Source organism: Schistocerca piceifrons, chromosome 1 (assembly GCF_021461385.2).
Source record: "Schistocerca piceifrons isolate TAMUIC-IGC-003096 chromosome 1, iqSchPice1.1, whole genome shotgun sequence".
Lineage (NCBI taxonomy): Eukaryota > Metazoa > Arthropoda > Insecta > Orthoptera > Acrididae > Schistocerca > Schistocerca piceifrons.
This window is the reverse complement of record NC_060138.1, coordinates 407684866-407699436: the sequence shown is the minus strand read 5'-3', so window position 1 is coordinate 407699436 and position 14571 is coordinate 407684866. Positions and strand designations below refer to the sequence as shown.

The 14571-nt window shown below is 43.7% G+C and overlaps 1 protein-coding gene and 1 pseudogene across 1 annotated transcript in view; both read left to right on the top strand.

Moving 5' to 3' along the window:
* LOC124786096 (glutathione peroxidase-like) overlaps nucleotides 1-14571 on the top strand; it is a 34011-nt gene that overhangs the window by 4075 nt on the left and 15365 nt on the right. Inside the window, exon 2 of the mRNA XM_047254235.1 lies at nucleotides 10128-10306. Within this exon, the coding sequence (XP_047110191.1) occupies nucleotides 10148-10306 (159 nt within the window). The 5' untranslated portion in view covers nucleotides 10128-10147. The remainder of the gene's footprint in view (nucleotides 1-10127; nucleotides 10307-14571) is intronic.
* On the top strand, nucleotides 2148-2265 carry LOC124717459 (annotated as a pseudogene).

Here is a 14571-nt window from a genome sequence, read left to right as displayed (position 1 = left end):
GAGGTTTACTACTACTCAGAGGTACTGTTTACATCTTACTAATTCTGCGAAGAAGATCAGAGATTTGAATTTCTTTGTAGAAGAAGGGCTTTCTGACAAATCTTGTTTGACGTAAGGCGTTAACAAACCGGAAAAATGTAATTTCTATGAATTGTGTTCCTGCGTGAGCGACCTCTGTTTCTGGGTGAGCAGTATATAAAAAAACTGCAGGTTCACTCTAACAAGGAACGAGGCGCAGCTGATTTCTCCTGCTTCAGTAGGTCACTGCTAAGGCGCGACTTCCGCTTGCAGCATGAGTGGCGGCTTCCCGCAACTCATGACCATCCGATCAGAAATGGAAGTGGTTGCATCACTGTGGAGTAAATAGAGAGGGGTTTTTACTGCTGTGCCGTCAGGTTTACGCACTCGTAAATGTGAGTTTATTGAAAAGGAAACTGGCCGTAATGGACTCGCCTATGACCTTGAGCGAGAAACTGCCGTGGCGTTGCCCTAGAATGCTTTAAAAAAGACAACGTCCAACATTTTGAAACCGTAGGACCTCCTTGTATCTTGCAGGTGGCTGACAGTCCGATTCAAGCTATTCTGAGCAACATACAGCGTGTTAACGAGAAGTACTATGGAACATTCTGCACTTGCGGCTCGTTTTGGACTTGGCGGCGTCTTATGTAGAGACATACATGAATTATCATTTCAGATGTCTTCCGTCATTAATTAATCGCTAAATTGATTATTATTATCTTTTTAGTTAACAGAAAACAGATAAATATCAAGGAGCAAGTATATACCAGTTAACTGTGTCACAAATCACTGTTAAAAATTTAAAAACGTGGTACAAAAGACATATAAGAAGCCAAAAATATCCATATAGCTATTCTGCCTTGCAATACATCTGATAAACCATAGACACGAAGCGTCGACAAAAGTGCACGTATAATCCACGGCTTTTCCGTTACGTGTTGCTGTTGATAAAAATGGTTCAAATGGCTCTGAGCACTATGGGACTTAACATCTATGGTCATCAGACCCCTAGAACTTCGAACTACTTAAACCTAACTAACCTAAGGACATCACACAACACCCAGTCATCACGAGGCAGAGAAAAGCTGTTGATAACGTTTCGCATGATGAATGTTGGCTGGCCGCGGTGGTCTCGCGGTTAAGGCGCTCAGTCCGGAACCGCGCGACTGCTACGGTAGCAGGTTCGAATCCTGCCTCGGGCATGGATATGTGTGCTGTCCTTAGGTTAGTTAGGTTTAAGTAGTTCTAAGTTCTAGGGGACTGATGACCACAGAAGTTAGGTCCCATAGTGCTCAGAGCCATTTGAACCATTTTTTTTTATGAATGTTGGGTAGAGAACACGACGAGTCGCAGAGAACACGACGAGTCACGAGTCGGATGTGGGTAGCCAATCACGTTGCCCGTGTGTTATTTTCTATTTTTCGTAAATGAAATTAGCTGGTATTTTGTTTCACCTGCAGCAGTTAGTTAAGTTGAGCTACTAGGTCCCCGCTTAACCACCAACTCGGAAATCGCTGTATATTACGACAAGTGACTGTAAACATGTCTCTGCTCGTTTCAGTCGCACCAAATTAAACTGTGCTCTCAGGTCCTATCTTAACCACAACCTCGGAAACTGTGACACATTCCAGAAAAACAGCCAAATATTTGCGGCAACCAAGATTATAAATTTAATTGCCGCTCTTTCCGCTCACAGGAATGCAGTCTCTGCTGTTAGTTTCCAACCTTATCACAATCTCGGAATACAAGAAATAATCGAAAAAAAAATCCGTGATAGAATCAGCGATTCTTATCGCCCTCCGTTCACTGTCACCCGAATGGCTTCGACCAACGATAACGAACTGTCAACAGTACACAACGGAAGAGCCGCGGACATCGTATGTGTACTTTAGCAGGAGCATCTCATATGTAACGTGTGAAAGTTTGTAGCGTGGTCAGTTCTCAGAGAAGGATGCTTACTTTCCAGGAAGATTCCCATATGCAAAAATCTCTTCCAGTGATTTGGAAAGTAAAATTTGACTAAATTAATATAAGTAATAACTCATTGATCTTGTTAACTGCTGAAAGAATAACAAACTAAGGTACAGAAACGAATCGTACTAAATAATAATGCTCCTAATATAGTTTCGGGCAATGGCCTTGCCGCAGTGGGTTCGCCGGTTCCCGTCAGATCACCGAAGTTAAGCGCTGTTGGGCGTGTCCGGCACTTGGATGGGTGACCGTCCGGGTCGCCATGCGCTGTTGCCATTTTTCGGGGTGCACTCACTGAGGATGACACGGCGGTCGGATGCTCCCGATGGGCCACTTGTGGCCTGAAGACGGAGTGCGTAAATATAGTCTCACCAGCAATTCCATTTGTATTAAACTGAACTGCACCTACCCGTCACAGCTTTAACAAAAGACGACAGAAAGGCACGTCGCGGCAGTCGGCAGTACTATAAACAATAAACACAATAAAAAAAGCACGCTATTGATAAAGGGAGTTAGGTATATACGTGTAAGTTAGTAACAGAACATCGTGGACTATATAGGTTAAGTAAAATACAGTTTCAACATGGCATAGATAGGAGGACAGGATTACGCAAAATCGTTAAGTAGAACCGAAACAATGTTAAAACACTGATTAGCTTTTGCGCCAAACAGATGGTTTTGTTTAAAGGAAGGAGGCTAACGCAAAAAATACAGGATCACACAAAATCGTTCAGTAGAACCAAAGCAATGTTAAAACACTGACTAGCTTTTGCGCCAAACAGATGTTTTTCTTATATCAGAAGGAAGCTAACTCCAAAAACTTCAATATAGGAATATCTTAACAACTATTTAATCACAGACTAGAGAAGTCTAGAACAAACGTATAGTAAACAGCAAAATATGTATTTTCAACACTGAGAATGCCTCGAAAATAAGAGAAGAGAAACGTGTGTGGTAGATAAGCGAAAAGCTTTATTTCGTGCTTGTAAAGATGTATGTTATTTACAGATAATACTACTAAAGCTGAGCCGGCCGCTGTGACCGAGCGGTTCTAGGCGCTTCAGTCCGGAACCGCACTGCTGCTACAGTCGCATGTTCGAATCGTGCCTCGGGCATGGATAGTGTGCTGTCCTTACTTTTAGTTAGGTTTAATTAGTTCTAAGTCTAGGGGACTGATGACCTCAGATGTTAAGTCCCATAGTGCTCAGAGCCATTTGAACCATTTTTATTAAAGCTGAGTCGTGCTCAAGACGCTGAACGACACTGAATAATCTGAGAAACTGTAGCTGTAACTGTCATCAGCATACTTAATCCTCACTATCACTCCAACAGCGACAATATAACACATATGCGATGATTCAACGATGTAGAGGTACACAGCATCATATCACAAGAGTCGTGCTGCTTTCACTGCTAAATAACACGATTGTTGATTCAATCTTTAGTGTGCCTTTAAATATACCCGGAATTCTACTTACGGCATTGTGTACCAACGGTATCAAAATAAACAACGGGCAGTGAACTACTGAGCAGTATGGTGTGTGAGTGTAGACGTTGGGGAGTGACCGGTGTTTGAAAGATTTTCGAATGAAGATCTGGATATTCAAGTAAGTTAAGAAGATGAAACTTCCTGGCAGATTAAAACTGTTTGTGCTGGACCGACACTCGAACTCGGGACCTTTGCCTTTCGCAGCAAGTGCTCTCCCATCTGAGCTACCGAAGCACGACTCACGCCCCCTCCTCACAGCCTTACTTCTGCCAGTATCTCGTCTCCTACCTTCCAAAATTTACAGAAGGAGAGCTTCTGTAAAGTTTGGAAGGTAGGAGACGAGATACTGGCAGAAGGAAGGCTGTGAGGCTTCTGTAAGGTTTGGAAGGTAGGAGACGAGGTACTGGCAGAAGTAAGGCTGTGAGGAGGGGGCGTGAGTCGTGCTTCGGTAGCTCAGGTGGTAGAGCACTTGCCTGCGAAAGGCAAAGGTCCCCGAGTTCGAGTCTCGGTCCGGCCCACAGTTTTAATCTTCCAGGAAGTTTCATATCAGCGCATACTCCACTGCAGAGTGAAAATCTCATTCTGGAATTTTAGAAGAGTTATTACCCCTGCTATCCTGCTGCGATAGACGATAGAGGATAGTAGCAAGAATATTCGTTGACCACGCCAGAATATTTCTGACAGTTTTAATTTAAATAATTTCCTTCACAATTAGAAGACAAACATCTTATTGTTGGTGGTTGTGTACTTTGGAATCGTTTGGATTGTTACGTTCATCGACATCCAAGACGTTGTTTTCATTGTTAAATGACGATTTGTAAAATTATAGCTAGTTTCAAACGAAAATCTGTTTGAAATAATGAATGCAAATCAGTGATTTAGTTTATTTACTTATGATTTAGTATATTTAGCTGCATGGAATGGATCTGAAATGGTGGACTATTGATCTAGGACTACTAACTGGATTAACTAATCGAATTGTATTTTTAGAGAGTTTACCCTGTACCATACTGTGTGTTACTGTGTTATCATTTGTACTGTCAGATTACAACTTCTTTCTCCCCAAAACACAGCTATCAATCTGTAAGAACCTAGCTAACGACAGCATATAATACATTATATTGCCAAAGAAATATGTGTGTCATAGGCCTGAATGGAAATCATACCTTTGTACTTCTGGTCTCTACAGAATCTTAAATCTCTCATTCTTCGGATGGACTGTTAGGGAGTGAAGTATTGAAATAATAGTTAAAAATTCTGTTGCCTTATAGAATTCTCATTTTAGTATCACTGTCTGAGGTGGCAAGTTTACGCACAAAGTGAAGTGTCTTTTTGTGGAACAAGACTCATTTCCTCAGGAAAGTTTCAGTTTGACCTTTAGCAGTTTGCGCGAGTTATCTCGCCGTGTAAACCATGTGTCAGGCACGCACACTCAACTAATTTATCTCGCTCGGAGCGAAAGTCTTACTCTTCTCGGAATTTTCCTTAGCCAGGGCAAAGCATCTTTATTCTTTTTATATAATCATGCCTTGTGAAATATTCGGTTTTCATCAGTCTTTCAACTAGTTTTCAGCTCTCGGTCTGAACCTATTAGAAGCTAATTTCTTAATTTTTACATATTTAGACTGTCTTACAGTGTGCATAGTTTGTTTTAAAAATTCCAGCCTCCGTCTTCCTCGGGCTATCCTGCCTTGTTCATTCTAGGACATTTATAAGGAACTGGTTGTGTCGTATTATGTGACGAATTCTTCCGTGTGTTATCCGCTCTGTTTGTCTCCTAAATGACCTTTCTTCGCCAGTTGTTTGAACAGAGTCCTGGCTGATGGTTTTATCTGTCCTCTTTATCGTTAACAGGCTTTTCCAGGACCATACCTCAAATGCTACAAGAGTTTCCATTTCATTTTTCGCTATCGTTCTGTTTCGCAGTCGTACAGCGCTACGCTCCAAATGAAGATCTGAACCACCTTTTTTGTCGATCCAGTATTTATGCAGCTTAACAAAGTATTTCTCTGTTATTCACGAACATTGCTTTTGCTTCTCCAATTGTTTATTTTATGTCTTATTCGTTTCTCCCGTCATCAGTGATCTTACTTCCTAAATAGTTGTATGATATTGCTCGTTTTATATTATTTCCTCTAATTGTAATATTCATTTCTTTTGAGTCCTTTGAACTCGTACTCAGTATTCAGCGAGAAAGAGTGAATGTTGTGTAGTGTTCCCGTTGGGTTCCAAAATTTACCTTTGACTTACTTTAGTTAGTGGATACTAAATATTATTATGATTTTCTTCATCTTCGCAGTTGACCGCAGCCTTGTTACAGTGTCCGTCAGATAACAAAAGACTTCAAACATCGTATCTCAGTTGGAAGCACTACGAAAAACTTACTTTTACGTAGCATAAAGGATTCAGAATTCAGCATGACAGAGCAGTTCTGTAAATTTTAATACCAGTAAAGCCAGTCATATTTTCTTGCGTTTTATTCTGGGACCGTCTCGTTTCTCCAACGTAGGCCAGCACTTCACGAAACTTCTACTGGGAGATTCCGTGATGCCGGCCGGAGTGGCCAAGCGGTTAAAGGCGCTACAGTCTGGAACCGCGCGACTGCTACGGTCGCAGGTTCGAATCCTGCCTCGGGCATGGATGTGTGTGGTGTCCTTAGGTTAGTTAGGTTTATGTAGTTCTAAGTTCTAGGGGACTGATGACCTTAGAAGTTAAGTCCCATAGTGCTCAGAGCCATTTGAACCATATTTTTTTTTTGGATTCCGTGATGATGTTACAAACTTTCAGGGATGATGGAAAAGAAAAGGTGAATGTATCAATTTGAGGTAAGATACGCTGGTTCGGAAACGACCGAGTCGAAGAAAAGTATAAGCGAAAATCTGGTACTTAACTTCGGCTTTAGCTTCGCGCAGCGCTCAAATTAAGAGCCCCAGCTTCCGAACCCTTATCATGACGTACAGAAGTCGTACTGAGTACTCCCCAGTAGACTCAGATAATTTCCTCTGTTGATGATCAAGTAACGCCGCACTTAACTTGATGTCAGAGAGACCGCAAATTCTAAATCTACCGTACAGTAGCAATGAATTCCATTTATCTGTGTACGTTTCACAAGCTTCTACATTTACAGCAGATTTCAGCATGGCGTCCCTTAGCGGCGATGCCGGCAAGTCATCGTTGCAAAAAGTTCTGTCGCACCAGTGGTGTCGTTTGAACAGTGCCACAGGCAGCGAGAATGCTTGGCAGTCAAAAAGTGAGGTGGCATTCCACCATGTTGGAACCACGTCCGTTGGTGAGTAAGAAATGGGATATATTCCAGGAAGATGGGCAGAATGTGTTTGAAACACACTGCGTTCACTGGTGCAGTTTAGCGACGAGGTCATAGAAACTGGTCTAGCACGTTGACTGACAATCTGTATCAGTGGCTCTTCACCGCTGTAGATGGGGTTCTCATCGGCCCAAACATGACTGTTCCGACTATTCAAGATTCCGTATCTGTTGAAACATGTTGCACCCGTATGGTGAAAAGTACATACATGTACACAGGAAAGTGAGGATCGACTGTAAGACGTTGCAAGAACCATTGGCTGAAAACGGCACGAAGTCAGAAGTTGGCAGTAGTGAAGTCATGTACTTTCTATGGATGGTAGTGACGTACACTACTGGCCATTAAAATGGCTACACCACGAAGATGACGTGCTACAGACGCGAAATTTAACCGAAAGGAAGAAGATGCTGTGATATGCAAATGATTAGCTTTTCAGAGCGTTCACAAAAGGTTGGCGCCAGTGGCGACACCTACAACGTGCTGACATGAGGAAAGCTTCCAACCGATTTCTTGTACCCAAACAGCAGTTGACCGGCTTTGCCTGGTGAAACGTTGTTGTGGTGCTTCGTGTAAGGAGGAGAAATGCGTACCATCACGTTTCCGACTTTGATACAGGTCGGATTGTAGCCTATCACGATTGCGGTTTATCGTATCGCGACATTGCTGCTCGCGTTGATCGAGATCCATTGACTGATAGCAGAATATGGAATAATCGGTGGGTTCAGGAGGGTAATACGGAACGCCGTACTGGATCCCAAAGGCCTTGTATCACTAGCAGTCGAAATGACAGGCACCTTATCGCCGTGGCTGAAACGGATCGTGCAGCCACGTCTCGATCCCTGAGTCAGCAGATGAGGACGTTTGCAAAACAACAACCATCTGCAAAAACAGTTCGACGACGTTTGCAGCAGCAAGGACTATCAGCTCGGAGACCATGGCCGCGGTTATCCTTGACGCTGCATCACAGACAGGAACGCCTGCGATGGTGTACTCAACGGCGAACCTGGGTGCACTAATGGCAAAACGTCATTTTTTTTTTTCGGATGAATCCAGTTTCTGTTTACAGCATCATGATGATCGCATCCGTGTTTGGCGACATCGCGGTGAACGCACATTGGAAGCGTGTATTCGTTATCGCCATACTGGCGTATCACCCGGCGTGATGGTATGGGGTGCCATTGGTTACACGTCTCGGTCACCTCTTGTTCGCATTGACGGCACTTTTAACAGTGGACGTTACATTTCAGATGTGTTACGACCCGTGGCTCTACCCTTCATTCGATCAGTGCGAAACCCTACATTTCAGCAGGATAATGCACGAACACATGTTGCAAGGTCCTGTACGGGCCTTTCTAGATACAGAAAATGTTGGACTGCTGCCGTGGCCAGCACATTCTCCAGATCTCTCACCAACTGAAAACGTCTGGTCAATGGTGGCCGAGCAACTGGCTCGTCACAATACACCAGTCACTACTCTTGATGAACTGTGGTATCGTGTTGAAGCTGCATGGGCAGCTGTACCTGTACACGCCATCCAAGCTCTGTTTGACTCAATGCCCAGGCGTATCAAGGCCGTTATTACGGCCAGAGGTGGTTGTTCTGGGTACTGATTTATCAGGATCTATGCACCCAAATTGCGTGAAAATTTAATCACATGTCAGTTCTAGTATAATATATTTGTCCAATGAATACCCGTTTATCATCTGCATTTCTCCTTGGTGTAGCAATTTTAATGGCCAGTAGTGTGGTTTCAAAGTCCGAAATACTCGCGACACGGTACTCTGCGAAATATTCATTTCATGTGCATCTGATCGAGTGTTGATGCTAGCCCCTTATCTACTCGAGTAAGTACTATATCTTCTAAATAGGGAGACTGTGTAGTTCGTCGTTCTCGGTCGTTGTACTGTGGTACCAGCTGCCCTGTTTCACTCAATCGTTGGAAAACTCTTGGAAACATCGTATGAACCGGGTGTCTTCTACGTGGATATTTGATCCTGCACAACGTTTCTGGTTCTCTGCTGCTTTCATTTGCTTGGTCATGCACGATAATCTTGTCTACAAGTTCCGTTGTAAATAGGCTGTTTAGATTTTTATGTGGGTAACGCCACATAGCGCTCTGTATGAAAATCACTGGCTGTGCTGTGTGCGGTCTGTGGCTGGTTGGCATTGTTGCATTATTCGCTATTGTAGTGTTCGGCAATTGGATGTGAACAGCGCATAGCGTTGCGCAGTTGGTGAGCCGCCAGCAGTGGTGGATGTGGGGAGAGAGATGGCGGAGTTTTGAGTGCGGATGATCAGGACGTGTGTCCATCAGAGATAGTAAATTTGTAAGACTGGATGTCATGAACTGATATATATATATATATATATATATATATATATATATATATATATATATATATAATGACTTTTGAACACTATTAAGGAAAATACATTGTTTGCTCTCTATCAAAATCTTTCATTTGCTAAGTATGCCTATCAGTAGTTAGTGCCTTCAATAGTTAGAATCTTTTATTTAGCTGGCAGTATTGGCGGTCGCTGTATTGCAGTAGTTCGAGTAACGAAGATTTTTGTGAGGTAAGTGATTCATGAAAGGTATAGATTATTGTTAGTCAGGGCCATTCTTTTGCAGGGATTATTGAAAGTCAGATTGCGTTGCGCTAAAAATATTGTGTGTCAGTTTAGTGTTGATCAGAATAGGAAAACTTATAAACACAGACTGCAGTTACTAGAGCACAGACAGTGTACACAAGGATTGCTCATGTCAGTACACAACACGCCATCTGCATTTGATTAGTGCCAAACCTACAATCCTAGCAACAGCAGTACCGGTACAAGTAGTGTCAGAGTTACCGTAACGATTTTCGATTATAACTTTCGACTCGGTCGTTTCCAGACCAGGGTCCTTTACCTAAAATTGATACATTTACCCTTCTCCGACATCCCTGAAAGTTTGTAACATCATCACGAAATCACTCTGTACGTCGCGCCCGTGACGGTAGTGCCTGTCGCGAAGTTACTCCTATCGCCGTTCCATCTCGAAGACACGCATTGTCCCCTGGCCTGGTTCTCCGCATGCACACAAAGCAATAAATCCGCACCGTAGCTGTGCTGTTCTATATAATAATTTATTTTATCGTTCCGTCGCCAGCGAGCATCATTCGTGACTAAGGCGTACGAAAGTGCGCATTTCACTCTTCCGGAGTGGTAGGTAGCACCATACTTGTCACTGACTGAACGATTTGAGGTTCCTCCTACATTATTTGAACATGCGACGGGCCCAGTGAGTGTGCAGATTAATAAGCGTGTCTTTGTTTGTGGCAGATACTCAACGACAAACGAAGATGTCTGGAAATACGGATTGGAAGTCAGCATCTACCATCTACGACTTCACGGCACGAGACATCCAGGGCAATGACGTGTCTCTGGAGAAATACCGCGGTCACGTCTGCATCATCGTCAATGTCGCTTCCAGGTGCGGCCTCACTGCTACCAACTACAAGGTACGTAACTAGCCTTGTGCTGACAGAAATTAGCTGCCTGCTCAACTGCACAGTTTTTAAACCGATCTGAAGTTAAGGAAATGCACGAAAAGAGATAGAATGTGAGCCTCTTTGGGCGTGGACAACCATCTGAAATTCGTTGTTGTAAACAACATTGTTATTACCTCACTGACGCCTCCAAAGAGTAAACTAGGCGTACCCTTATGTGTCAGATCTGTGTAGTGTCAAATCTGGAAAATTATGAACACTCCGCTGCAGAGTGATTTGTTCTGGAAACTATTGACAAGGCCGTGGCTCAGCCATTATTCTGCATTATCGATTCTCCCAGGAGTGCTAGTCGAACAATGCATGCTGCAGAACTGAAAAGTTTGGTAGTAGGAGACAGGTACTAACAGATTGAAGAGACAACGGCCGCTTGTGAATCGTACGTGGATGCTCAGCCGGTAAAAAAAAAAAAAAAAAAAAAAAGATCCGCGAAAGCCAAAGTTCCCGGTTTGAGTCCCAGTCCATCACAGTGTTTTAATGCACCCGGCAGTTTTCAAAACAGCGCACACTCGGCTGCACAGTGAAAGGTTCATTCTACAAATTTATAGCGGGATAGGAATGATACACATGCGCCGAAATTACTACTTGTTTCATCGGAGAACAATAATAGTTGCTGACACCGTGTACGTTTTTTACATATTCATGACTAGATTTCAGAAAGTGAGAAGAGCTGATTAAGACGTCGATTGTGAAACTTTTCTTATTACAGAGGAAGAACTGCTCAATGCTCCTGCTTATAGATACTAAACCACGAACCGTTAATCTAAAGCTAGGGAGATGAAGTATACTTCTATGGAAATAGGGTAAAATATTCAAGATCGTTCGTGTCATACACCAGCCAGTATTAAGCTAATTATTAACTGGTTTCTCCCGTTACATTGATGGGATAATCTCCCATCTGCTGCTCATAAAAACACTGCCTAACAAAAAAAGTGAAGCTCCCACAAGAGACTGTGGTATGTCAGTGTAACTTTGAACAGATACACATCACCATCGGGTGTCCAAATGATTAGAATTACAGTTGTCCATGACAGGTAGAATAGCCACAAGAGAGCATTAGTGTCGTTAGAGTTTAGTGCTTTTACGGTGTCTGAGAGGTTCAATAAGGGGCTTGAACAGCGGCAGATATTGAGTGATCACTGTGGGAGACACAGAGATGCAGCGTACTTGTCTGAGACAGTGTTGTCAGAGTTTGAAGTGGGCCTCATTGTGGGTCCCCATTTGGCCGGGTTGTCGAGTCTGCAATAATCAGATTGTTTGGTCGATGTTGGACTGCATGGGAACGTGAGAGTGGGCACACGCACCACAAGCACATCGTAACATATTCTGATCTGCTCATGCCGCCGCAGAACAAACAACGTTACAACGTTCTGTGTCATCCCGCACCACTGTCCGGATACTAACTGCAGTAGCGCAAGGGAATTGCCGTCCCATTCCTTGGTTGCCGTTAACGCCGCAACACAAACAGCTCCGTTTGGAGTGGTGTCGTGATTTGGAAGTGTTGTCTGCTGATGAAAGGTATCACATTGTGTTTTAGCAATGAATCGCGGCTATTCCCTAACACGGCGACCTGGAGAGAATTCCCAATTTTTCAAAATAAGTAGGGTCATAGCGGTAGTTACTGTTGGTGTCATTGTGTGGGGAGACGTCGGGTATAACTTCACGTCGTGGGTGATAGTGATCGAAGGAACTGGTGCGGTATGCCACAGATATTCTGCGTCCTCATGTGTTAACTCTCACGCAACAATATCGTGGTACCATTTTGCAACAGGACAATGCTCGTGCACACATGGCACATTGCTCTATGAACTGATTGTGTGATGCGGCTTTTCGCGGATGATGCTGTAGTATACAGAGAAGTTGCAGCATTAGAAAATTGCAGCGAAATGCAGGAAGATTTGCAGGGGATAGGCACTTGGTGCAGGGAGTGGCAACTGACCCTTAACATAGACAAATGTAATGTATTGCGAATACATAGAAAGAAGGATCCTTTATTGTTTGATTATATGATAGCGGAACAAACACTGGTAGCAGTTACTTCTGTAAAATATCTGGGAGTATGCGTACGGAACGATTTGAAGTGGAATGATCATATAAAATTAATTGTTGGTAGGGCGGGTGCCAGGTCGAGATTCGTTGGGAGAGTCCTTATAAAATGTAGTCCATCAACAATGGAGGTGGCTTACAAAACACACGTTCGACCTGTACTTGAGTCTTGCTCATCAGTGTGGGATCCGTACCAGGTCGGGTTGACAGAGCAGATAGAGAAGATCGAAAGAAGAGCGGCGCGTTTCGTCACAGGGTTATTTGGTAAGCGTGATAGCGCCACGGAGATGTTTAGCAAACTCAAGTGGCAGACTCTGCAAGAGAGGCGCTCTGCATCGCGATGTAGCTTGCTGTCCAGGTTTCGATAGGGTGTGTTTCTGGATAAGGTATCGAATATATTGCTTCCCCCTACTTATACCTCCCGAGGAGATCACGAATGTAAAATTAGAGAGATTAGAGCGCGCACGGAGGCTTTCAGACAGTCGTTCTTGCCGCGAACCATACGCGACTGGAACAGGAAAGGGAGGTAATGACAGTGGCACGTAAATTGCCCTCCGCCACACACCGTTGGGTGGCTTGTGGAGTATAAATGTAGATGTAGATGTAGATATTGATGTACTGTCCTAGACAGCAAGATCCCCGATTCCCAACGGACTGTGGGACGAGCTCGGAAGTCAGTTCTGTCGCATTCTCTCAGTATCCGGGATGTCAAGAACCGATTACAACAGTTGTCGACCAGCTTGCCTCAGGAGAGGATACAATGGCCTTATGACGTCCTTACCAACCGAATTAGTCCATTCACCCACAAGAGAGTGAGTACGACGTGATGCTGATAAGTGGGGTCACACTACCAGGTTCTGTGTAAATTTTACTCGATTTTGTAATCACTGGCATAACATAACATACACTTTCGTCGAACTGTGAAGTTTCGTTCTGTTTCCTCCTCTCATGCTGAGTGGTTCATCTTCGTATCAAGCAACAATAGCAAAATACTGCCCCTACCGGCTGGTGTCGATCGCGCGGTGTATATGTTGAGCTGCCGTTTGCCTGAATGACGGCGTATCCGGACAGAACCATCATGGTGGTTCATCTGACCAGGCGACACGTTTCCATTGATCCACGGTCCAATTTTGATGATCCTATGCCACTGCATTCATGGCGATATCATTGCCTCCGGATGGGAACATGGTGATTGTCTGCTGCGGGGCTTCATACAGGATAAACCTACCTAACTTCGTGATATTAAGTATTGTAAATGAACAAACAGAACAAATGTTCAGTTTAGAAATTGTATATTTTACATATAAGAGACAAATACCAGGTGATCAAAAAGTCAGTATAATATGAAAACTGAATAAATCACGGAATAATGTAGATAGAGATGTACAAATTGACACACATGCTTGGAATAACATGGAGTTTTATTAGAACCAAAAAAATACAAAAGTTCAAAAAATGTCAGACAGACGGAGCTTCATATGATCAGAATAGCAATAATTAGCATAACAAAGTAAGACAAGGCAAAGATGATGTTCTTTACAGGAAATGCTCAATATGTCCACCATCAATCCTCAACAATAGCTGTAGTCGAGGAATAATGTTGTGAACAGCACTGTAAAGCATGTCCGGAGTTATGGTGAGGCATTGGCGTCGGATGTTGTCTTTCAGCATCCCTAGAGATGTCGGTCGATCGCGATACACTTGCGACTTCAGATAACCCCAAAGACAATAATCGCACGGACTGAGGTCTGGAGACCTGGGAGGCCAAGCATGACGAAAGTGGCGGCTGAGCACACGATCATCAGCAAACGACGCGCGCAAGAGATCTTTCACTCGTCTAGCAATATGGGGTGGAGCGCCATCCTGCATAAACATCGTACGTTCCAGCAGGTGTTTATCAGCCAGGCTGGGGATGATGCGATTCTGTAACATATCGGCGTACCTCTCACCCGTCACGGTAGAAGTTACAAAACCAGAATCACGCATTTCCTCGAAGAAAAAAGGCCCGATAACGGTAGATGTGGTAAATCCAACCCAAACCGTGACTTTCTTGTCGTGCAATGGAGTTTCCACGACAGTTCTAGGATTTTCGGTAGATCAAATTCTGCAGTTGTAGGCGTTGACAGACCCTCGGAGCGTGAAATCAGCTTCGTCGGTCCACAACACGTTACTCA